The 24,358-nt window shown below is 49.3% G+C and overlaps 2 protein-coding genes across 4 annotated transcripts; both read right to left on the bottom strand.

Moving 5' to 3' along the window:
- Positions 1-4,684: 4,684 nt before the first annotated feature.
- D2HGDH (D-2-hydroxyglutarate dehydrogenase) lies at positions 4,685-13,519 on the bottom strand. 2 transcript variants are annotated; one of them, XM_071566684.1, is made up of 9 exons: positions 13,097-13,519; positions 10,891-10,948; positions 9,832-9,971; positions 9,187-9,380; positions 7,895-8,063; positions 7,175-7,318; positions 6,590-6,732; positions 6,278-6,443; positions 4,685-5,085 (listed from the first exon to the last, which is right to left on the bottom strand). In XM_071566684.1, exons 1-9 carry the CDS (start codon positions 13,347-13,349, stop codon positions 4,820-4,822), a joined length of 1,533 nt encoding a protein of 510 aa, XP_071422785.1. In that variant the 5' UTR covers positions 13,350-13,519; the 3' UTR covers positions 4,685-4,819. The 2 variants fall into 2 exon arrangements, with proteins under 2 accessions (XP_071422785.1, XP_071422786.1); XM_071566685.1 differs by lacking the exon at positions 4,685-5,085 and adding an exon at positions 5,092-5,579.
- Positions 13,520-13,633: 114 nt separating this feature from the next.
- Positions 13,634-24,273, bottom strand: ING5 (inhibitor of growth family member 5). Of its 2 annotated transcripts, none has more exons than XM_071566656.1 (8): positions 24,162-24,273; positions 23,058-23,129; positions 21,495-21,661; positions 19,624-19,735; positions 18,314-18,407; positions 16,973-17,108; positions 16,759-16,820; positions 13,634-16,167 (listed from the first exon to the last, which is right to left on the bottom strand). In XM_071566656.1, the coding sequence occupies exons 1-8, from the start codon at positions 24,196-24,198 to the stop codon at positions 16,125-16,127; spliced, it is 723 nt and encodes a 240-aa protein (XP_071422757.1). In that variant the 5' UTR covers positions 24,199-24,273; the 3' UTR covers positions 13,634-16,124. The 2 variants fall into 2 exon arrangements, with proteins under 2 accessions (XP_071422757.1, XP_071422758.1); XM_071566657.1 differs by lacking the exon at positions 24,162-24,273 and adding an exon at positions 23,233-23,926.
- Between the last annotated feature and the right edge of the window lie 85 nt (positions 24,274-24,358).

The raw sequence follows: 24,358 nt of genomic DNA on the forward strand, positions 1-24,358 counted from the left end.
AGCCTGTCCCACCAACAGCCAAGTTCTCAGAACTCCAGGATCCTTCCCCTGCGGTTCTCCATCTTCAGAGTGCCCAAATACACGGCGTTTCCTTTTAAATCACAGCCTCCCCAGGCCAGCCCAACCCCAGTGCTTACCAAGATGCAGAGATTAGCAAGGTGTAGCATTCCTTTCCTTGAGTTTTTTGGGAGAAGCTGAGTCAATGTGGTCTTTTACAGAGAATTTCTAGGGTTACTTTTGGCACAGCACCAGCTGCTGCTGGCAGGGGGGGCACATCTCATCAACCTTTCTCCTGTTACATTGCACACCTCAGCTGTGCCATTTCTTGCTCAGGAGCTGGTAGAGCCCACAGATCACAAATGCCCATTGTCTTACACTTTTACAACTCATTGCTCTCTCCTGGGATGTTGTACACGAATTGTCAGGTTTGGTTATGCCAAAAAACCCTCCAAAATGGTGCCAGGCAGGAATACTTGTCTTCATGTGGGGGTGGGCTGCTGGGAGGCCAGGGAAGGTCAGCCAGCTGATGCAGGATTAGTGAGCTGGGGCAGGATGCTGGATTCACAGCCCCAGACTGGCTCTGCTCCGTGCTGGGGGGCAGTGCCCAGGGGTCTCAGCCCCACAAGCCACTCACCTGAACCCCCAAAGCAGGAAGGGGGGAAGATCAGAAGGGTGGAAGTGCAAAAACCCATAGGTTGTCATAAAGGCAGTGTAACAAGTAAAGCAAAACCTGCACACACAAGCAAAGTAAAAGGAATTCATTTCATGCTTCCCATCACAGGCAGGTCTTCAGCCATTCCTGGAAAGCTGGGCCCATCACATGTAAAGGTGACTTGGGAATGATCCCCTTCCTCCTTCTTTCCCCACTTTTACCGCTGAGCATGGAGTCCTACACGTGGGATATCCCTGTGGTCAGGTGGGGTCAGCTGTGTCCCTTCCCAGTTCCCTGCACACCCTAGTCCCTCATGGGAGCAGAAAAGACCTTCATGCTGTGCAAGCACCACTCAGCAACAGCTACAGATCCCTGTGCTTCCATCACTGCTCCAAACACAGCCCCAGATCAGCTACTGTGAAGAAAACTGACTCTATCCCAGCCAAAAACCAGTACAGAGAGAGGCCAAACCAGTACAGAGAGCCAAGTGCTTCCTCATGTGCCAGAAGATTACAGCTTCAAAATGTGGAGCATCCACATCATCCTAATGTTTGTCTGTCCCAGGAAAAAGTAAATTTTGGACAAGGAATCCCTGCCACAATGATTCTTTCTAAAAACACTCAAACATGCATCTACCCTGCCTCTCCCTCCTGTACAACAGTGCACCACTATTTGAAAGCATCACTGAAAACATGGAACAGAAGAATAACACTGGTGGTTTAAGGTCTAGGAAAGCTACTGTAAAATAACCCTACAATAACTCTTCCCTTCTATTCCCTCAGGGGATTTTCTATTGTTTAGTGAAACAGTAAGACTTACATGGAGCTTCAGGATCTGGATGTGTCAGGAAGATGGTTAAATGGAGCCAGAACTTCCCTGCCCACAGCACTAGGTTGTGTGTCAGCCTCGACTCCCTCCTATGCACTCTCTCCACACAGAGATGAAAAACAGAGTATGGAAAGTTCTGCTTCCCAAAAGAGCCTTTCACATGGAAAGCCTGTATTTTAAACAGTGGTGGTCAGTAGTTTGGGGGAAAAAAGAGAGAGAATGGTGTAGGAAAAAGGAAGAGAATATAAATGGTTGGGTTTGGAAAGAATGAGCTGCATCAGCTTGTCCTGGCAGAAAGCAAATTCTGCATATCTTCTCCAAAACCACCATGGACTTTTCATATTTTTGCATCACCCCACCAGCAGCACAGGCTGTGTTCCATGAGCTGTCATCTCCTTTACAGAACCACAGAATCCTAGAATCATTTAAGCTGGAAAAGACCACCAAGATCATTGAGTCCAACCTGTGACTGATCACCACCTTGTCAACCAGACCTGAGCACTGAGTGCCACGTCCAGTCATTCCCTGAACACTCCAGGGATGGGGACTCCACCACCTCCCTGGGCAGCCCCTTCTGACATTCAACCCTTCTTATGAAGAAATTCTCTTTGCTAATGACAGCTCCACTTCACTCAAGAAGAGGTCAAGCAGCTCCTCTCTAACTGGCCCTGAGGAATGGAGAGGTGGGGAGTGTGCCAAAGCAGAGACAAAGAGTGGAGGGCAGGACTAGATACTGGCAGGCCATGTAATGTATGGAGGCATTTCTGTCCAAGCCATCCATGTGGCCAAGCTGAGAGATGTGATCTTGGAATTGTATCATGAAGGGTGTTTGCAACACAGTGCTGAGCAAAGCCAGCATCCTTAAGGCAATCCAACAGCTTGCAGCCTTGCAGAGACTGTTCTGGGCTAAAACAGAAGAAAACTGATTCTCTACAAAGATTTTTCTTCCAAGAAAAAAGGCTCTGGATAGAAGATTTATGTCACTGCTCTGTAGAAGAGCAAAATCACTGAAAGGCAGCTACTAGAGGACACAGATACTGTGTAATACACCACTCTTCCTACCCTCATGGCATCCAGTAAGGCTTCCCAAACCAGTACACCTGAGTACAAACCACCAGTGAGCACCCCTGGAGCACAGCCTGTGAGACAGCTTCCCACCTGTCCCACAGCCCACCCAGCTGCCCTGTGCTTTGCCAGCTTGTCCAGGAGAATCACAGAATCACAGGATGGTTTGGATTGGAAGCTCATCTCGTTCCAGCCCCACTGCCATGGGCACAGGATGCCTTCCACCAGGCCAGGCCACTCAAACCCCTGTCCACACTGGAGAAGACTACAGGAAAGAGCATCAAAGGCTTTGCTGACATCCCCTGCTCTCCTCATGTTGACAGAAAATGTCATTTTGTTGTAGAAGGTGGTGAGGTGAGTGACACTATTTACCTTTGACAAATCCCCAGGCTCTTCCCAATCATCACCTGCTTCATTTGGCTACAATAGAGCCTGGATTAAGAGTGACATGTATGGGTAAATACGGATATGACAAGCAAGCACCAAGCAGACCAGATGACTCACTGCACTCTGTAAGCAGAAGGGTGACAATGTGGTTTTGTACAACAAACCATAAATTAACATCTCTTCTGTTATTTCAAAACAGACTGTAGCAAATAAAAGCAAAACCCAAAACCAACAAACCCTTCCATGTTAGAATAGAATAGTCCAGCTGGAAAGGACCTGCAACAATCATCTGGTCCAACTGGCTGACCAGTTCAGGGCTCCCCTAAAGTTACAGCACTGTCCAAATGCCTCTTGAACATTGATAGCCTAGGGGCATCAACCACCTCACCAGGAAACCTGTTTCAGTATTTGATTACTTACTCTGTAAAGAAACACTTCCAGATGTCCAGTCTGAACCTCCCCTGGCACAACTCTGAGCCATTCCCATGAGATCAGTATCTCTCTTTCCACTTTTCCTCCTCAGGTCACCCCTCAGCCTCCTTGTCTCCAAACCAGACAAACCCAGACCCCTCAGCCTCCTCCCAGGACTTGCCTTGCAGCCCTGGCACCATCATGGTTGTCCTCTGGACACATTTGAGTCCCTTCCCATCACCTTTACTGATGGGGCCCAGCCTGGCACACAGGTGAGGCCACACTAGTGCTAAGCAGTGGGACCATCCCCTCTCCTGACCTGCTGGACAGACTGTGTGAGAGGCCTCCAGTTTGCCCTCTTGGCTACCACTGGTTCCTACTGAGCTGCTGCCAACCAGCACCCCAGATCCCTCCTGCAGGGCTGCTTCCCAGCCATTCTTCTCCCAGTTCATACTTGTGCTCAGAGTCACTTGGTCTTGGGCACAAAATCCTGGACTTGCTGAATTTCCTGCCACTGATGGCTGCCTGATGGTCCATCTATCCAGATCCCTCTGCAAGGCCTGTAGTGCCTCCAGAGTCCACAGCACCCCCAGCTTGGAATCACAGGATACTTTGGATTGGAAGGGACCTTAAAGTTTATCTTGTTCCACCCCCCTGCCATGGGCAGGGACACCTTACACTAGATCAGGCTGCTCCAAGCCCCATCCTTTTGGATTATCCCTCTGGGTGATTACATCACTGTTATTATCTCCATCCAGCTGGGCTGGGAGGGATAATTTACATCTTTCTGTGAGAACAAATCATGCCTTGCTGTGAAAGACAGACTGGAAGCCAAGGAAGCAGGAATACTGGCATACCTACAGGCTGACCCTGCCAGACGGAGATCCTGGGATGCCCTCCCTCAGCCTGGCTGCTGGCATCTTCCCTCCAGTTGGTAAAACCCAGAGGCTGGGTCTCCAGACATGCTTGATTCCCTGGCTAGTCCTTCCAGGACTGCAAACCTGTCCTTGGGACACCACTGATACCTATTTGGGACAGGCTGGAGGTGGCATCACTATAGAGGCCATAACCTGCTTTGGGATAAGTGTGTTACATAACACCAGCAAGGAAGAGCAACATCTTCACTTGGAAGATTTGCATCCACAGGTTCTTCTGTGACTCAGGTGCTTCACTTGGATGTGGTATGAGAGAAAATGCCTCCTCTGGTTGGTGTCACTGATAAATCAGAGCAAATCCAGAGAGCTGGGAGACCCAGACACAACACCTGCATGTTTGATTTTAGTGCTCAGATTAAATAGAAAGCACAGTAAGTGTGTTCTTCAGCAAGAGCAGGCACCCCTGAAAAGTGCAACCATGATCCTTTACTTGTTCCATCCCACTAAATAAATCAAACACGGAGCACTCCACGTGCTTGCTGATGCCCCAGTGTGTTTATGGCCACAGTGCAGGTCCTGAGAGCCATCCTGGACTGGCTCCTCAGTGCGTGCTGCTCTCGGGCAGTGTCTTGTAGGGGTTGAGGATGCCCTTGGGGTCCAGCATGGCTTTGAAGCGCTGCATGAGCGCGACTGCCTCGCGGGGTTTGCTGTACTCAATGAACTGCTTCTTCTTGAAGCCCAGCCCGTGCTCTGCACTGATGCTCCCACTGCACCTCGCAGTCCACTCGTACACGAAGGGCTCGATGGCATCCTGCAGGGAATGGCTGTAGGACTCCGCCGTGATGTTCAAGTGCAAGTTCCCGTCTCCTGGAAGAAAACAGCGCAGAAGTGGGTCTGGAAGAAAAACTTGGGGGCCCTGCAATGGATACTCATTCCTGGCTCCTCCATGTAACTCAAACAATGGGGCCTTTGTTGGTCTGCAAACTGTGCAAAAAGGACAAGCCCGCTGTCCTACAAACCTCAGCCTCCCTGTGCACAAGTAATTCAAATAGGATCTTTGTTTTTCCAGGCTTCCAGTGCAATATTTGAGGAAGGGTTGTGAGTTATGCTGCTTTCAAACTCCGACTTTTGTGATTTTAAAAGTCCCACTGTGCTGAATTAATTATTGTGCCACCACCGTGATGCCGTGATGATCATTAGATTTGAACGTGGTCCTTCATCACTTTTTCTCTCTCTATTATGTCTGTGCAGTGCTCTAAATGCGTTTTGGCATCGTGTCAACAGAAACAAACAAAGCAGAATAGTTTCTTCTTTTGCCACTGTGTGATGGTGTTTGATTAAGCACAGAGCTGCTGGGTACTCTGAAGACAAAACACACGAAGATAAACAAAATTTACTCATCCTCCTCCCTCTGTATCCTCTTCCTGCAACCCAGCAAACCCTCACAGCACACAGCTTAATCCTCAATTCAAAGAGCTACCACAGGGAGCCTTTGTAACATAACATGTCTTTCAGATCATCCTTAATCAAGTGTGCTCAAGAGTGTTCTGTGGGTTTTCTTGCAAGAGAACAGCTCTGCTAAGCGTCCAATTTACCTGGCTGTAAAATCAGATTATTTTTTCAGCATGATGACAAATGTATCAGCCTTTCTGTGCATTATCTTAATCACTGTCTGTTGGAAGGTTAATGGCTCACAAAAAATTTATTTCCAGTAGCACTCATTGCTTTGGACAAACAACTGTTTATCTGCCAAATGTGCCTAAGCACATTACCCAAACTGATGGTCCAATTGAACAAGTTACATTATTTAAATAGAAAGTACAGAGCAAGAAGTTAAGAATGAGCAGCTCCCTGGCTGACTGGCCAATAACCTGCCATTAATGTACAGAAAACAGTCTGAAAGCAATGAAATTCAAACACAAAGATCCTGATGCACCCTCCCCTTCTGACAGCCCTCAGTTTATGCCTCTCACTCATCTAAAACCAAACTTTAACACTCCCAGGAAGCTGCACAGCTAAACCTGGAGGGCAGGAGGGCAATCCCAGCAGCCCCACTCACCCAAGTGGCCGTAGCCCACCACGTTTTTGGCGCTCTGGCCCAGCCGAGCCCTCATGTCAGTCACGAGGTCATAGAGCTTTGCCACAGGCAGGGAGATGTCGTATTTGTACACATAACCCTCATGGGTGAGGGCCTCAGTGATCCTCTCCCGCAGGCTCCACAGCATCTGAGCAACCAAAGAGCAGAGCAGTACAAATTAACCAAGTAGCTACTGGGTTCCACCTCATACCAAACATCAGTCTGAACATTTCCCTATGAAATACACAAATTCAGGCCACAGAGAGGTTTGTGGAAGAGGAAACGTTGACTTGCCTTTATTTTCTTATCGTCTGTTGCTACAGTTCCATCGGTGACCAAACCAGAGGCCGTGACCTGTTCTAGGAAGTTGTTCAATTTTTCCTCATCATGAGTTGAGTTGGAGCCCGAAGTTTCAATCAAAACATAAAAAGGGCTGCCTGAAAGTGAAGGAGAACAGAGTAAGCAGATGCCCTGGGGTAAAACACAGGAATTTAGGACAGGTTTTAGACCCTTTACCAAGCTTGGCACATGTTATGTGCCCTGGTGCCAGGCAGAAGGGGAGCTCAAGGGGCAACCTTTTAGCTGTAGGGCACTTCAGTGACATCCTCTATCCTTTATTTAGTCACCACTTTTCAGATAAATAGCAGTTTTGTGGGAACAAAAGTCAAAAGTCTTATCTTTAAAGATGAAAGGTGTTTGAAATGGAATACTGGGTACAAAATTTATGAATAATGTCCACACACTCAAAGACTTCAAGACTTCTCAAAAGTCAGTGAGTAAACTCTTTGAAGTAAGTCACTTTTAAAAAGTGTTTCAAACTAGGCTAAAAATGCCCAAGCAGTACAGTGCCTCTTTCTACAGCTTGAGTGTCACCAGTACCTGTCACTGGGCTGGACAGCTTGAGATGTCTCTCAACCAATTCCATGCACTTCTCATCCAGGAATTCATAAGCAGACAGGATCTCACCCAGCATGGCCCTGCACCTTGTGAATGTTTCCAGAACCTTAGAGAAACTCTGACACCCTTCAGGCAGAACACAGAGAGGAATCAGGAAAATGAAAAACAGACCCCACCCCACTCAAAACTCTCTGGAGGTTTCTGAGAAGAAAAAAGTCTCAGTGAAGGCTCCTCACAAATAACTCTGTCCCTGCTGAGGGACAGCCAGAAGCAGCTTTTCAGCAGCTGTGCTTGGCCATGGACTCTGCTGACCCACACCCTGCAGACTTGACTGTCCAGCCTTGCCTTGTCCCCACAGACCCACCTGGGGACCCCTGGCTGGTGCCTGTCTCTGCCCTGCCCTGCCCTGCCCTGGGGGGGACTGTCAGGCTGGGCCCCTGTCAATGAGGGGACTGTCCCACCTGCATGTTCTCCCAAATCTCCTGGCTCTGCTTTCCTTACAGACCAACCTGCCGTTGCACTGATTTCAACAGATATTTAATATTTGCACAGGTCTTTCAGCAGAAAGCCCCACACTGTTTCAAGAAACCAGCCAATGCTGGCCATCCAGCTCAGCAGGCCGAGCTGTGCTTTCTCCCCTCCATCCCCATTCCCTTCCCAGCCTCTCAATTCAGGTGTGAAATCATTCATAGCAGCTCCTACCCAGGAATGCCACGTTTACAGCCTTGGGTTTCTGAGGACAGAGTATGGAGACAGCAGTGATAACTCCCAGGGTCCCCTCAGACCCGATGAAGAGCTGCTTCAAGTCATAGCCTGTGTTGTCTTTGCGCAGAGAGGCCAGGCAGTCCAGAGCTGAGCCATCAGCCAGCACCTGTGGGAACATGGAGGCCCAGTCAGTGCTTCCAGGCAGGAATCCAACGTCATGCACTTGCCTCTGACCAAGCTGATGAGAAGCTGCCACTCGCCTCGAGCAGGGGGACACCAACTGCAGCCCATTCCCACACTGCTCCTCCACTCCCAGCTCTTCCTTCCTTCTATATCCTACCTGAGTAGGACAGAGTAGGTATTTCCCCCATACTTCTCTTCTTCCAGCAGAGCAAGCAGTAACAGGAGATAGAGCTTGCTCTGCTTTTCTCACCAGTGGTGGAGAAAACCAGCCATTCCCTGCAGCCCTAGCTTCCAGTATTGAACTGAAACAAGAAATGCTATTTGAAACAGATAACAGGTAAGCAGAATGAAGTCACTTGAGCCTGAAACCAAGGCTGAGTATCTCCAAGACACATTATAAAGGGCTATTTTGACACTAGAGGGACTGACCTGAAAGAAAAATGCTCTCCCTTCTAAGCCTACACAATAAAATCAAGCCAAGCTTTTGTTCCCTGCCCAACTTATTTTCCATTAGTGCTCTGCTCCCCAGCCCTGACATCTTTCAGAAGCCCTAATGCAGACTGAGGCACAGGCCTGTGGGGCAAAAGCAGCTGAGGAACAGCAAAGGCTCCAGGACAAAGCCAGAAGCCAAATGAACCCAAAACAGTTATTATGGGGTGGGCTTTAAGCCTTAAGTTGATCCTTAAGGTTCCTTTCCAACCCAAAGCAGTCTGTGATCTTGTGATTCTATTAAAAGCTAAGTGAACAGCTAGCAGAAAAGAGTGCTGCAGGATGGATTTAGCAGTGTTCCACAGACCCTGATTTAGCAGACTGCTCAGAGGAACCAACCTCATGCAGGTAACCTGGGACCCCTCCTTTTCCCTTCTCTGGATTACAAAACCACCCAAAGCACCTCTGCCAGCAAGTGCAGAGGTGCAAGCTGGAAGCTGTGGCAGTAGTAACAGGTGTAACATGACGAGGACGCAAGGATGATCCTTTTCAGAAGAGCCTAACAAGTTAAAATTAAGAGCAGAGGAACTTGTCTGCATACTGGATATCTAGAGAGCAGGAAGGAGTGAGAAGCAGAGGATTAAACAGAGAAGGGAAGTGCCAGGTACTCGCCTTACCACTTCCAGGCCCAGCACTGTCCCTCGCAGCGAGCCGTACCTCAAGAGCCGCAGGCCCCCGGCGTTGGTGGCCACGTTCCCCCCGATGTGACAACTGCCTTTGGCTCCCAGGTCGAGTGGCATGATAAAGCCCTGCTCCTCCAAGTACTCATTGAGTCTCTCCAAGACACAGCCAGCTTGGCACACAAGGATTCCTGGAACAGAAAGGCCCTGCTACAACCTGATGGCTAAGAAGAAGGTCCCCCACCAAGAGGCAGGAGCAGTAAGAGCAGATGTAACCACCTCCTCCTCCAGAACTTCCTGGGATTTGGTTTAAACACACAAGGAATCTGTGCATGCTCCAGGGAATTGTTCTACCTCTCCTCCAGCCTCAAGGAGCTTTGCCATCACCTCATCATTTGGTAACCCACAACTCTGGACTGGTAAAATGCAGTCACATTAAGTGTATCTCTGCCTGTTCTCTCTCTCTGAACTGAAAGACACACCAGTCTGACCCCAAACTCTCCAAATCCAAACAAACCTCTGACACCTCTCATGATACTGCTGGGCTGAATCCTGCTGATCCTGCTGTTATCTGTCCCCAGGATGGTGCCTGTTTTGGGGCCCAGGGCTCATTTCTGTGCCTCAGGTCTCTGAGATATTTACCAGACACCTTGTCAAAGCTGATGATCCGGTTCATGAGAGCAGTGGAGAGAATGATCTCATCAAAGACAGGAACACTGCCCCCAACGAGGCCCGTGTTACCCCCCTGTGGGGTCACTGCCAGGTTCCTCTCATGGCAGTACCTGGAATGAAAAAGCTTTCTGAAATGTTATGCATTTTCAGGGAGTCTATCAGAGGAGTTTCACCTCCACGTGAATATCTGCTGTTGTGACAGTGCTCAATGGTCCTTAAAATTCAGCAGTGTTTAGGTTAAATTCAGATTAAAGATAACTCCTGCCTGCACTGAGCAAAGGAACAAACACCTGGGGTTAGCCCTGTGTGTACCTACACATCTGGCACACAGCATCTGCCTGGAAATCCCTGCTCACTGTTCCCACCTCGCCTATTTCTGCAGCAGTCTCTGTTAACAGCCTGGCTCCCTCCCTGGGCTCCAACAGCCAGCCCCTGGCAGCAGTTTCAGAAATTACTGCCCTCCTTCTTCTCCTTCCCTCAAGAAATTAATGCCCTGTAGGCAACAAAGGGTGACCCTGTGCCTCAGCTGCTCCACCTGGCACATCCCTGCCAAGCACAGCCACAGCCTCTCCAGGTTCCCAGCAGCTCTCACACCATGGATGGCACAGAGCCCCACAGTTCCTTCAGAAGCCCTGCCTGCCTTTGCTGTGCTCTGTGTACCTGTTCCAAGAGAGCCAGGAGCAGGTTCCTGCATCTTCAGCTCTTCAGCCAAACGATGATCCAACACCCTGCTGGAGCTGTGCTCACGCCAGGGCACGTGGATGCAACAGCTCCTCAGACTGCACAGTTCTGGTCTAACCTTCTCTACCTTTTCAAACAGACCCCCCTGAATCCTTCTACACAACTGCTCCTCTGAGTACCTGTACAATAGCCAATTTTAACCATTTATCAGAGCAGAAAAGTCATGAAGAAAACAGCCCCAGCAACTTCAATACTTAAGGAATTGGTGCCTGAACACCTACAAGTTCCCCTCACCTGCTGAGCCTGAGTCTCCTCAGCACCAAGCCCAGCAGAAAAGGTGCAGCTCACCTGAGAACCTGAGACACCTCTGCTGTGGTCTGTGGCTTCAACACCAGCTGGCTGCAGCCTGCAAGGAAAGCAAGGGACTCTCAGGGCAAGCTGTGGGTCTGCAGAGGTCAGAAAGAAACAGGTGGGAAAGCATGAGGTGGGAAATAACTGCTCCCTCCACTGTGAGGCATTTTAAGCACTCTTAGAACACACATTTCAATAGCAGCCATTCCCTCAAAGCCCCATGAAAACTTTGCATGTATAGGTAGACTTGGCTGCCAGTGGGGGGAACAGAAGAGTTTAAATTCTCATGAACTCTTTGACAAAAGCAACAGAAAATTCACAATGCTTGATTTACAATCACAGAATTCCAGGTAGGAAGGGACCTTAAAGCCCATGTCAATCCACGCCCTGCCATGGGCAGGGACACCTCCCACCAGCCCAGGTTGTTCCAAGCCCTGTCCAGCCTGGCCTTGGACACTCCCAGGGATGGGGCAGCCACAGCTGCTCTGCCCAACCTGTGCCAGGGCCTGCCCACCCTCCCAGGGGAGAATTTCTTCCCAATATCCCATCTAATCCTGCCCCCTGGTTCTCTTCTCCTGTCACTCCAGGCCCATATAAAAAGGCCCTCCCTTTCCTTTTAATAAGCCCCTTTCAGCTCCTGGAAGGCTGCAATCAATATCCCCAAAGATTTCAGATTCTTTTCTAAGTCAAAACTGTTAATTGAATCAATCGGTTTCAGGAAAAAATGAATTAGTAAGTTACAGGGTTTAGATTTTTTTTAATGAAAGCCTAAAATCTTACCAGGTATCAGGTAATTCTTAAAGGAGTATTTTTTATGAGAAAACCCTCATGTTGGAGGGGCAGTACAGACCTCTGCTGTGTGTGACCTGAGGGAATGGCTGGAGCTGTGCCAGGGCAGGGTTAGGGTGGATATCAGGGAAAGGTTCTCCCTCTAGAGGATGGTGGGCACTGACCAGGCTCCCCAGGGCAGTGGGCACAGCCCCAAGGCAAAGACAACACGGGCTATGACTTGAAGCAGCTCTTCATCGGGTCTGAGGGGACCCTGGGAGTTATCACTGCTGTCTCCATACTCTGTCCTCAGAAACCCAAGGCTGTAAACGTGGCATTCCTGGGTGGGAGCTGCTATGAATGATTTCACACCTGAATTGAGAGGCTGGGAAGGGAATGGGGATGGAGGGGAGAAAGCACAGCTCGGCCTGCTGAGCTGATGGCCAGCATTGGCTGGTTTCTTGAAACAGTGTGGGGCTTTCTGCTGAAAGACCTGTGCAAATATTAAATATCTGTTGAAATCAGTGCAACGGCAGGTTGGTCTGTAAGGAAAGCAGAGCCAGGAGATTTGGGAGAACATGCAGGTGGGACAGTCCCCTCATTGACAGGGGCCCAGCCTGACAGTCCCCCTCAGGGCAGGGCAGGGCAGGGCAGGGCAGAGACAGGCACCAGCCAGGGGTCCCCAGGTGGGTCTGTGGGGACAAGGCAAGGCTGGGCAGTCAAGTCTTCAGGGTGTGGGTCAGCAGAGTCCATGGCCAAGCACAGCTGCTGAAAAGCTGCTTCTGGCTGTTCCTCAGCAGGGACAGAGTTATTTGTGAGGAGCCTTCACTGAGACTTTTTTCTTCTCAGAAACCTCGAGAGAGTTTTGAGTGGGGCGGGGTCTGTTTTTCATTTTCCTGATTCCTCTCTGTGTTCTGCCTGAAGGGTGTCAGAGTTTCTCTAAGGTTCTGGAAACATTCACAAGGTGCAGGGCCATGCTGGGTGAGATCCTGTCTGCTTATGAATTCCTGGATGAGAAGTGCATGGAATTGGTTGAGAGACATCTCAAGCTGTCCAGCCCAGTGACACGTACTGGTGACACTCAAGCTGTAGAAACTGCTTGGGCATTTTTAGCCTAGTTTGAAACACTTTTTAAAAGTGACTTACTTCAAAAAGTTTACTCATTGACTTTTGAAAAGTCTGTGAGTGTGTGGACATGATTCATTATTTTTTCACCCAGTGTTCCACTTCAAACACCTTCTGTCTGAAGGGTGTCAGATCTTCGCTAAGGTTTTGGGGTGTCTGTGCAGGGCCAGGGGTTGAACTCGATTATCCCTGTGCGTCCCTTCCATCCCGATATGCCATAAATAAACCCGATTATTTCCTTCGAAAAACCTTCCAACAAAAGGCGGGGAGCAGATTTAACCCACCGAGATTCACCAACCACCTCACTTACCTCGCACCGACTTCAACCAGTCCACATTGAAGGGCTTCACCTCCTCCTCACCCGTCACGACCCTGCCGGGCATCACCCTCTCGAAAAACTCCACATCCTCACTCCCCGGCCGGCTGAAGGGCCTCCTCCGCACGTCATAGCGCTCACAGGTCCTCATCACTTCATCCCGAACCGATTTATCCCTCAGGGATCGCACCGCCACCTTCCCTCCGCGGCCCCTCAGCAGGCCGGCCCCGCGGCCCCACACGGCCATCACCGCCCTGTACACCCTTCCCCTGCCCCTGAGGGGTTTGAAGGGGGTCCGCTACACCCACCGCACGCCTTGGGGGTGAAACTAAACCGAGATTATTAATAAAAAAGAGGATTTTCCGCGGCCTGGAAACGCCGGGACGCGCCGCTCGCCTCAGCCCCCCCCCCCAAGCCGCCAGGGGGCGCTGCCGCCCACCCGCGCTGAGCGCGCATGCGCTCAGCGCGGGTGGGCGGCATCGCCCCCTGGCGGCCGGAGGTTTTAACAGCACCCCCTTTATCCCATCACACTTTTCTTCCCAAAAATACTTTTATTTATAATATAATCCATCATCTCCAAGATCCAAAAATACAGATATACATTTGTTTTTAAAGTTTACATTCCTTAATTTTTTTCTCGTTTCTCTGAAAAAAAAAACCAAACAAACAAACAAAAAATTTATGCCTTCTTTGCAATTACGGGGGTCTTAATTTTGTTATAAAAGTTTTGACCTCCAGTTTGGATGAGCTGTAGTAAAGCTGGACCCCCGAGTGGGGTTGGTTGAGTAATGTTTAGTGGGGTGGTCCTTAAGGGATCACCTTTTCTCCAGGAAACTTTTAACACTGTACATTCAAAAGTCAGAAGGTTTAAATTCTTTTAGTAAGCAAAGGCTGGTGGTATTTTTGTCTACAAAGAGTGGTAAAAAATCTCAACAACCAGGTGTTAAGAGGGCAGGAGACACTCCTGAGCCCATGCAAGCCCTGCACTGATGTGCTCCCAGTGGGAGAATTTATTGCTGGTATCAGATCTCAGATGCTTTCACATCAGAGATGTTGGAAAGAAGAGGAGAATTTTGTACCTCACACTATTCATCATTCCTAGAAAATTATCCTTCCTTTTGAGGGCTCTACCCTTCTAGAGCTTGTTTTCCTTTTTGCATTGCTGGTTTCAGTGGAAAAAGCTCTTCCAAGCCTCAAAAGGACTTTTAAAAATGTGTTTTGTTGTCCTACCTGACCACAATTTTGAAGCTGAGGAGGGGTCAGCTCAGCCAGAGCTGGTCTTTTCCCTCAGGGTGTGCTTCCAGCAAGACAAATCCAGAGTGGGATTTTGACACTGTTTCAAATCAAATGCTTAATCTATGGTGATGCCACTACTAACAAAGCCTTAGCAAAAAAGCTAAAAAAAAAATGTATATGATACCATTGGATGGAAGGGGGAAATCAAACCTGAAACAGCATCAGCACAGATCATCAGGACACAGCAAGGCTCCAAGGGAAGCCAGCACAGCAGGAGCAGCTCTCCCCCACTGGTGGCAGCATTACAGGCTGGCTCAAGAGGTATCACAGAATTGCTCTCACAAACAGGCAGAAAGGAAACAAGGGCTGGCTGTACCTCTCAGTTCAAGTTGTGTGACTGTGCTGTCTCTCCTCCTTCTCCTCAGTACTCTGATGTTCATTTCTCTGGCTGCTTTCCAGGTGCTATTCCATGGCAGCAATGACAAACATGCATCATCTCTTAGAGAGAACCATGGAAGCTTCACCTTTCTATGATGCAACATCACACTTTAAATGACAGGACCCTGGAGACAGGGATATTTTCCCAGAGGAGATGCAATAAATCCAAATGTTCACAGAAAAGCTGCCTCAGGATTGAGAGGTTTCATCTCTGTCAGCAGCAGGCACAAAGCCCCACAGAGGGGAGGAGGAGTGGCAGGAGCTGTGTTCTACTTTCCTTCATTGCAAAACATGAGTAAGAGGCTCAGTAAAACAGGAAAAGCTTTTTTTTTTCTTTTGAAAACAGATGCCAGAATTTGAGAAGTGTTTTTCATCTCCTGTACTGCTTATTCAGCAGGAGAAAAGCTTATCTGGAAGTTTCTTCATGCCTTTGCAGCAGTCTCCAGGAGCTCCTGCACACTGGTAAGGAAAGCAGTTCACAGCCTGCACAGAGCTGCCACCAACTCAGAGGCACAGCCAGCAAAGTTCAGGAGTTTGGGGCTTTTGGTTCCCCTTCCACCAGCAGAACCACCTTTCCACACTACATCTTTCATTGTAGGCAGGTAAACCTCATGATGCAGGAGACACATATAAAGGTAAGATTTATCTCTGGTCTTCCCTCAACTTCTGCATTCACTGTAACTCAGAGGAAGGAAGAAAACAAAGGCTTTTGCTTTCCTACTCCTGATTTCCTCTCTCCCTTCTGCTGCAGCCACTGACACTGTGTTGACACAAGGATTCACATTCATCACCTGAAAGGCAGCTTAAAGAAGTCAAGAACACACAAATGTGGCCCAGTAAAAGATCAGAACATTCCTGAATGGCCTCTCCAACAGCAGAGCCACACCAACATGGCAACAAACAGTGTCCTCACGGAGCCTTTCCCTGAAACCTGATTTCCTGATTTTCTCACAGTCAATCCCAGCTGACAATTCAGGCCTTCATCTTCTCTTCTGAATCAATTCCACCTTCTCTTTCTCCAAGAATACTGTAGGTTTCATCTTCACAGTGATGTACTCAAAGGATCTTCAGGTAAATGGAAACAGCCAGGAAAGGCAATACCCTCTCTCAATATTACTGTGCAAGAGTAACATAAATAAAATCTCTGTGGGAAAGGGATTTGGGACTCCCTCCCAAAATCATTTTCCTATGAAAGAACAGGAATTACAACTGGCCACTGGATAATTAAATATCATACCAGAAAAAGATAGAGGGTAGATTAACAAAAAATAATCAAAGGTAATATTGCAACGTGAATGAAGGAATATATTAAATCTTCTTGCCTCAGCAGTGCATTCCCCTCTACTCCTTATTTCTTTTTCTTTCTTTCCTGGACACAACGAGGACAAAACCTGCAGGGAGGAAGATGGTAATTAGCTCCTGAAATTAACAGCACAGAGCCCAAGAACTGCTTTTGTTATTTGTGAACACTTCAGCCTGTTTCTAACAGGTATCTTGTTAATTAAAGCAGTCCATTAGATAAAACCAAGTACAGAACAAGCCCGTGATTCTTCCCAAGATGAGCACATACATAAGTAAAACCCTGAGAAGCCTTCAAGATTTGCCTCCAGAAATGAAAAGGTAAATATGTCTCTCAATTTTAAGCAGAGTCACAGCTAGTGACAATACAGCAAACCTCAGCTGTAACCTGTACAAGTTTACACAAACACCAAGTCAAAACCTGCTCTGTTTATCAGGCAGTTTTGCTCCCACCAGAACCCAACACTCCTGGGGAAATGGATTTTAGGAAGAAGGTTCCCCTTGTACCTTATGCCCTCAGTCACAATCCCCAGTCATAGAGGATGCAAAATCTCTGATGAGAACAGCAAAGCTCCTCTGCCAGGAAGGGTCACAACAGGGTTTTAATTCTTGTTGTCATTTTATTCTTGTTGAGAAAAACTGCAGCCTGATAAAAATCCCAAACTCTATGTTGTCCCACTCACCATTTCCCTTTTGGTTTGGTGGTCAGGTCCACGCAGGCAAAGTGGAACCACTCGATTGGGCACTGGAAAAGAGACAGGAAAAACCCACAGAGGAGATGCTGAGTGACTGACAAATGTTCCTGGCACTGCTATGATCTAACAGAGCCCTCCTGGGATGGCACAGGGTGGGGATGCTGCAATCAGCAGCAAATAAATCACATCCTCAAGTGCTTACATCGGGGTTGTCACAGCCAATCATCTCCCCATAGGACACCTGGTGGCACAGGCAATAGGTGGGTTCGTTGGGATCCACCGGCATGTCCAGGACATCGGAGGGATGCACTGACAGGATGGTATCAGCAAACTCAGACCTGTGGGCAAGGACAGAGTGAGGAGAAAACATTCTCAGCTGTAGGAGACACCATCTTACAAGGGCCTGGAGTGACAGGACACAGGGAATGGCTTCCCACTGCCAGAGGGCAGGGATAGATACTGGGATATTGGGAAGGAATTGTTCTCTGTGAGGGTGGACAGGCCCTGGCACAGGTTGGGCAGAGAAGCTGTGGCTGCCCCAGCCTTGGGAGTGTCCCAGGTCAGGCTGGACAGGGCTTGCAGCAACCTGGGACAGTGGAAGGTGTCTCTGCCCTAGATGAGCTTTAAGGCTCTTCCCAAGCCAGACCATTCTGGAATTTGACATTTCCAAGATCTAAGTCCCACTCAGGAAAATTAAGTGTACTACAATTATCTTCCCTACTTTAGAGTTTAGGTTACACTACCATGTATTATTCAATAATTAAAATCATACAGTAGGTTCCATCACAGTATGACTATAAAGGATTAAGAGGAGGATTTGTAGATGCCATGACTAAAGCAACAAAATTATCATACAGATCACTCCTGCTTGTGGGCAGAATAACCTGCTTGGGCTTTTCCCCCCACAGTCTGTTTTAATATACATTTTCTTCTCACTGTCAGGTATGAGTGAACAGTCCTGCTCCCACAGGAATGTGTTGACATGTCAGTAGCAGTCCACAGAAACTATTCTTAGTGTTCTGCCCCACCATTTAACCAACTGAAAATATCAGAATAAACAGAGCCCCTTTAATATAAATCACATCACAGAGAGGGGACATGGCTTTCCTCCTTGCTTCCCAAAACCAGATCAGATTATTCAAGGCTATCTAGGACATAAGTCTTTGAAAACAACCCCAATAATTATCCTGTATTTCTAGAACAACAATACAACATCAGTTGCTGTCCTGATGGACAAGTTAAAAATAGCCATGTGACAAAAATCAAAGCTATTTTCCCCCAGCTTGCCAACAGCAACAGAGAGGCTGATCTTGTCCTTCCAGTCAGAGTTCCAAGCATGCTGAGCTTCCACATGCCAGCCAAGGAGTTAATTAACAAAGCTGGCTTGTCCCCAAGCAGGACACTAATGAAACAGAGTAAGTCCAGAGCACTCTAACCCCGCTGACCATCCGGACACAGGTCATAAATAGGGTAACTTGAGCTCGTGGAAGACTCATGAAGTGACAAACCCAAGTCCTCAGAGCTGGGCCAAGCTCTGCCTTACCCTCCTTTGAGCTTCTTTTTCTTTGGTGTATCTTCTTCAGATGTTCTCCTGCCTCGACCACGAGAGCTCCTTTTGTCTTTCTGACTTCGTCCCTCTAGAAAGCAAAAACAACCCCATCTTTTCAGCCTGAGTGGCAGAAACATCCCCAGATGTTGTTCTTTTGATGCAGTTGTTGTCTTGAAATGCTTTCATATGTCATTGAATATGCTGACTCTGAGGTACATTTCTATGCCACAAATGAACCCAATTAGCAAGTACAACTGAGCACCAAACTCTCAACTGGCAATCAGAGCACTGCAGTATGTCAGCACAAGATACAAACAGTGTCACATTTCATCAGACTGGCAGTAATTTTTTTAAATCTCAGTACTTTCAAATAATTAATAGCTTACTCCATAACTAATGTAACTTTTCTCTCCACCTCCCTGCTCTTACCCCTTATTTCACAGCTCAAAAGCATCAATCTGGGCTGCTGTTATCCACGTTCAAATGTCACTGTAATCACACAAGACTTCAGTATATGTTACAGAAACAGGTACCTTCCTTTACTTCCTGATTTTTTCTGCTTTTTTTCAGCTTGATTAATATTCAAATTCTGGTAAAAGGAAGAAAACAGGCAAATCTCCCTTCAAAAAGAGCTTAGGACTTACTTGGTAACAGATCAAGCCTGAAACTCACACTGCTGAATTCATCAGTGCAGGTCTGGCACAGACAGCTGCCCCTCAGCCACCTCTCTCCTTACAACCAGTAACAACCTCAGGGTAATCTGCAAAACTCTTAAGTTTGATCCCAACATTCTATTTCTTTTCATCTACTGCTAGAGTGGTTTTAGCCAAGCCTGAAATTAGCAGGCTCAGAGAATCTAAGTGGACTGGGAGACAGCTCTCATCTGACTGGGTAACTGGGGAGTGGGAGGTTATATCTTGTTATACTACACATAACTTGTGTATGTTATATTGTAGTTCTCTCTTAATATTCTCTTTTCTGTATAAATACATATAGTTAGTTTCAGCATAGACCTAGTTTAAAGTTGGGGTTTTTTTCCCTCTCCCTCTTCTTCTTCCCTTGGCTGGTTGGGGGGAGGAAGAACCCTTTTCACTCTGTCCTGGACAGTTGGTGTGTTGCCAGCTCAACCCAAGACAACCGCCCAGTGAAAATATTTTGAAGAGCATTAAAGGCAGGCAGAGAAGGGCACTGTGGTGCATTTCTGTCCCTCCTCTGGAAACACAGAGCCTATTTTGCATCTCAGCCTCCCTGGCTCCACACTTGCAGTGCTGGTAAAGGCTCTCAGTTGTGTAAAATTCACCCACTTTTCAGGCTTCGAGCTCCAGGGGTTTCGAAGTCGGTGCCTTCCAGTTTGTCTTTGAGATCGGCCTCGAACCGCGCCAGGTCCGCGTCCAGCCGCCGGATGTGCTTATCCACCTGCACCAGAGCAAACCACACATGAACCACCACACAAACCACCCCAAAGAGCCCCAAGGGAAAAGAGGAAAGGCTCAAAGGTGGCTGTTAGCAGCACAAACAGAGCACAGCAGCACAGGACGAGGCGTGGGAGGGGCTGGGAAAAGGGAAACGGCACACACGGAGAGAAGGAAAGTGGAGGGGAAATCAGGCAAAAGCAAGAGGATCCAATCCCTCTGGGGCAAAGAGGAAGGGAGGTGACATAAAGGAGAGTCAAAGGAACTCAGACTCATGGTTTGCAGAACAAAACATGATGAGAGGTACTGAACATAACTGTTTGTCCCTGCAATTTTCAAAATTCAAATAAGTCTTCAAAACGTGTTGAGTAGATCAGTTCATTTTTTTTCTGGTACTCCACTGTCATTCTAATTAAAGGAAATTAGTAATAACTACAAGCAGAAGCTGACTATCCCTAATATCAAACCAATGCACATTAACTAAGTACCCAGAGAAGAGCAACGAGGCTGGAGAAGGGACTGGAGCACAAGTGCTGTGGGGAGAGGCTGAGGGAGCTGGGGGTGTTCAGCCTGGAGAAGAGGAGGCTCAGAGGTGACCTCAGCACTGTCTGGAACTGCCTGAAGGGAAGTTCTGGCCAGGTGGGGGTTGGTCTCTTCTCCCAGGCACTCAGCAATAGGACAAGGGGGCATGATGGGCTCAAGCTCTGCCAGGGGAAATTGAAGCTGGAGATCAGAAAAAAATTCTTTGCAGAGAGAGTGCTCAGGGATTGGAATGGGCTGCCCAGAGAGGGGGTGGATTCCCCATCCCTGGAGGTTTTTCAGCTGAGCTTGGCCGTGGCACTGAGTGCCATGATCTGGTAAAGGGACTGGAGTTGGACCAAGGGTTGGACTTGATGATCTCAGAGGTCTTTTCCAACCCAATCGATTCCATGATTCTACCCTGTACTACCCTGGCTGCAATAATGGGACTTACAGAACAGGGATGTAGCAAAGATATTTTAAGCCACCACCCCCAAATTGTGCCACTGCAATACTTTGTTGTCACAGAATTAGTTGACTAGTTGTCTAGGACATCAATATTCCTGAGACAATTTCCTTCTCTGCAGTATTTGATGGCAATAAAACATCTGCTGTAGATGCAGCAGGACCCAAAACATCTCCACAAGCTGAACAACACACACTCAGTACAGTCAGAAGGACTTCCCTCATTTAGGTTTCATCCAGGGGTTAAAATACACAGAGGTAAGAATTACTGAAGGGGCAGCTACAGGACACAGGAGTAGGGGCAGAAGAAGAAAAAGTGGAAAGTTGCACCTTAAGAAACAGGATTTTCCCACAAGGTCCACTGAGGAAATGTTCATGTCCAATAAACCAAGGCAATCAAGCAGATTTCCTTCATTCCCCCACAATAAAGTACTGCAGTTGAATTAAAAACCTTTCCCTGTAGCCAAGACCAGCCCCAAATAAATTATCAGGTGACAGAGCAGCTACTGGGAGGAGGGAGTGGGGTAAGTTTTCTGGCATTATCACCCAGCAGACAGGTACTACTCATAAAGCAACATCCAAGGGAGATAAACTCATTAATTCTCCAGCAGAAGAGAAGCCTATTTGGCACAAACCCCAGTGACACAGCAGGAGGCTTTTTGGGGATGGCAGCAGTGAGAAAAATAAGCTCAAGGACCGATAATTTTTTCAGTAAGGTTTTTAAGACAAAAAAGCAGGTATGTCAGGGGAAGGGGACACTGTGGAAGAAGGACACTCACCATCTCATAGGTCTGCATGGCCAGCTGCACTTTGTCATCACTGTACTCTTTACACTTGCTGTAGGCACTCTGGATCTTCTTCAGGTGCTCCACTCGCTCCTCAGGCAGCATGTTCTTCACTGACTCGATGTACTGTGCGGCCAGGCTGTCAATCTCTGCTTTCTTGTCTGGAAAGCACAGAGGGAGTTGTCTTCCAGAACAGGTGGTTTTGCTCTTTTGCTTTTTATGGTATATAAAAGACCCTTCCTCACAGTTTTTAGACTCCCCTCAATTCCTTAATCATAGAATCACAGAATGGATTGGGTTGGAAAAGACCTCCCAGATCATCAAGTCCAACCCTTGGTCCAACTCCAGTCCCTTTACCAGATCATGGCACTCAGTGTCACGGCCAAGCTCAGCTGAAAAACCTCCAGGGATGGGGAATCCACCCCCTCTCTGGGCAGCCCATTCCAATCCCTGAGCACTCTCTCTGCAAAGAATTTCTTTCTGCTCTCCAGCTTCAATTTCCCCTGGCAGAGCTTGAGCCCATCGTGCCCCCTTGTCCTATTGCTGAGTGCCTGGGAGAAGAGACCAACCCCCACCTGGCCAGAACTTCCCTTCAGGCAGTTCCAGACAGTGCTGAGGTCACCTCTGAGCCTCCTCTTCTCCAGGCTAAACACCCCCAGCTCCCTCAGCCTCTCCCCATAGGGCTTGTGCTCCAGTCCCTTCTCCAGCCTCATTGCTCTTCTCAGTTGGGCTGGAAAAGACCTCCAAGATCATCAAGTCCAACCCTTGATCCAACCCCACTGGGATCACTCTGGCACTCTGTGCCCTGGGCTGGTGATCACAGTGGGGTTGGATCAAGACATGGTGGATTCTCTGTCCCTGGAGGTGTTTCAGAGGACACTCAGTGCCACATCCAGTCCCTTCTCCAGCCTCATTGCTCTTCTCTGGCCCTGCTCCAGCCCCTCAATCTCCTTCCTGAACTGAGGGGCCCAGAACTGAACTGTGTTATCCTTTTAGAAAGTTAAGTTAAAGGCATTCACTCTCCAACACCTGTGGTGTGAGATTCTGCTTTTTCCTGAGTGTTACAGCTAATTCAAAGGTTAATTCACAGTTAAGATCAGAAACTGAACCCACAGGTTCACAAGCTCTCTTCCCACATGCAGAAATTTCTGTTTGCTGCACAGTTACTTACTGTTCTAATGGTTCAAACTGAAGGTCCTCACTGTGCAGCCAGACACCAAGAAAAACTCAAAAAGTAAAAAGAACATGGTCCTGCAGGCCATAAAGCAAACTAGAGCTTGGCAGATACAGAGATATGTAGAAGGAAAGCCCTCCAAGGGGTCATAAAGCACAGTGATCACACAGCTATGAATTCAAACTCCAGGGCTGAACACAAACCCAAGCCCTGTGAGCTGCAGCCCCCACAGAGAATGAAAAAACACTGCAAAGCACATGGGGTGAGAAAAAGAAAAACAATAGAGGAGACACATCCTCTGAATTCCAGCATCCACTGGGCTCTCCCCACCCTGCAGGTGAGGCTCTCTGAGCCTTCATTTCCCAAAATACCTCTGAACACACCTTCTGTTCTCTGGTCCAGCTCCCGCATCAGCTGGAAGTTCCTCTGCAGCTCACATGGCAGGTTTTCAATACCTGCAAGAAAAAACACCAGTGAATGCTCAGAGTGAACTCATCTGGTGGAAAGGGAGAACAGGAGGGGCTTCAAGGTCCCTCCAAACCCAGACCATCAGCTCACCTCAGCAAGGCTCAGGCACCGGAGGGGCGGGACCCCCTCCCGGGGTGTGTGTGTGTGTGGGGGGTGTGTGTGAGGTGGGGAGTGGGACCCCTGCCTGCTGTGTCTGTGGGTTCTGAGGGGACCCTGCCTGGTTTGTGTGTGTGTGTGTGTGTGAGGTGGGGAGTGGGACCCCTGCCTGCTGTGTCTGTGGGTTGAGGGGACCCTGCCTGGTTTGTGCATCTGTGTCTGTGTGTGCCGAGAGGCCCCTGCCCGGTGTCTGGGTGTGCCGAGAGGCCCCTGCCCGGTGTCTGGGTGTGCCGAGAGGCCCCTGCCCGGTGTCTTGTGTGCCGAGAGGCCCCTGCCCGGCGTCTGTTTGTGCCGAGCGGCCCCTGCCCGGTGTCTGCGTGTGCCGAGCGGCCCCTGCCCGGTGTCTGCGTGTGCCGAGCGGCCCCTGCCCGGTGTCTGCGTGTGCCGAGCGGCCCCTGCCCGGTGTCTGCGTGTGCCGAGCGGCCCCTGCCCGGTGTCTGCGTGTGCCGAGCGGTCCCTGCCCGGTGTCTGGGTGTGCCGAGAGGCCCCTGCCCGGTGTCTGGGTGTGCCGAGAGGCCCCTGCCCGGTTCGTGTGTCTGTGTGCGTGTCTATGTCTGTGTCTGCCGAAAGGAACCCGCCCGGTTTCCGTGTGCGTTGCACGAACCGCTCCCGCCGCTCCCCCATCGCCATCGCCTCACGGTCGCGCTCCCCGACGCGCACTGATGACGCAGCGCCGCGCGGCGCCGGCCGATGACGCCGACACAGCAGCCCCGCCCGCGCCGCCCGTGGCGCAGCTCTAATTCCCGCGCCGCCGCCGCCCCCGCCCCGGCCCCACCCGCGCCGCCCCCGCCCCCGCCGCGGCCCCGGCGCCGCCGCCCCCCGTCCCGCCCCGCCCCGTCCCGCCGTCCGCGCGCCGCGCTCACTGTCCAGGTAGTGCTCCAGGTACATGGCGGTCGCCATGTTGCGGCCCGCGCCCCGCTCCCTGCCGCGCGCCGGCCCCGCATGACCGGCCCGCGGGCTCGGCCCGTGCGCGCCGCCCATTGGCCGCGGGGCGCGCGCCTCATGCATATTCATGAGCGGCGGGCGGCGCGCGCGGCGATTGGCGGGCGCGGGCGGAAGG

Source organism: Pithys albifrons, chromosome 11, assembly GCF_047495875.1.
Source record: "Pithys albifrons albifrons isolate INPA30051 chromosome 11, PitAlb_v1, whole genome shotgun sequence".
Lineage (NCBI taxonomy): Eukaryota > Metazoa > Chordata > Aves > Passeriformes > Thamnophilidae > Pithys > Pithys albifrons.

Excerpts from the sequence above, each read along its gene's own strand:
- D2HGDH (XM_071566684.1), bottom strand. The coding sequence starts at position 13,349 with ATGGCCGTGTGGGGCCGCGGGGCCGGCCTGCTGAGGGGCCGCGGAGGG. Across the intron at positions 9,972-10,890 it reads GAGGTGTCTCAGGTTCTCAG|GTACTGCCATGAGAGGAACC; the intron begins GTGAGCTGCACC and ends TTTTCATTCCAG. Across the intron at positions 5,086-6,277 it reads GGTGGGCTACGGCCACTTGG|GAGACGGGAACTTGCACTTG; the intron begins GTGAGTGGGGCT and ends GTTTTCTTCCAG.
- ING5 (XM_071566656.1), bottom strand. The coding sequence starts at position 24,198 with ATGGCGACCGCCATGTACCTGGAGCACTACCTGGACA. Across the intron at positions 23,130-24,161 it reads CCTGGAGCACTACCTGGACA|GTATTGAAAACCTGCCATGT; the intron begins GTGAGCGCGGCG and ends TTTTTCTTGCAG. Across the intron at positions 21,662-23,057 it reads GCTGGACCAGAGAACAGAAG|ACAAGAAAGCAGAGATTGAC; the intron begins GTGTGTTCAGAG and ends TGTGCTTTCCAG.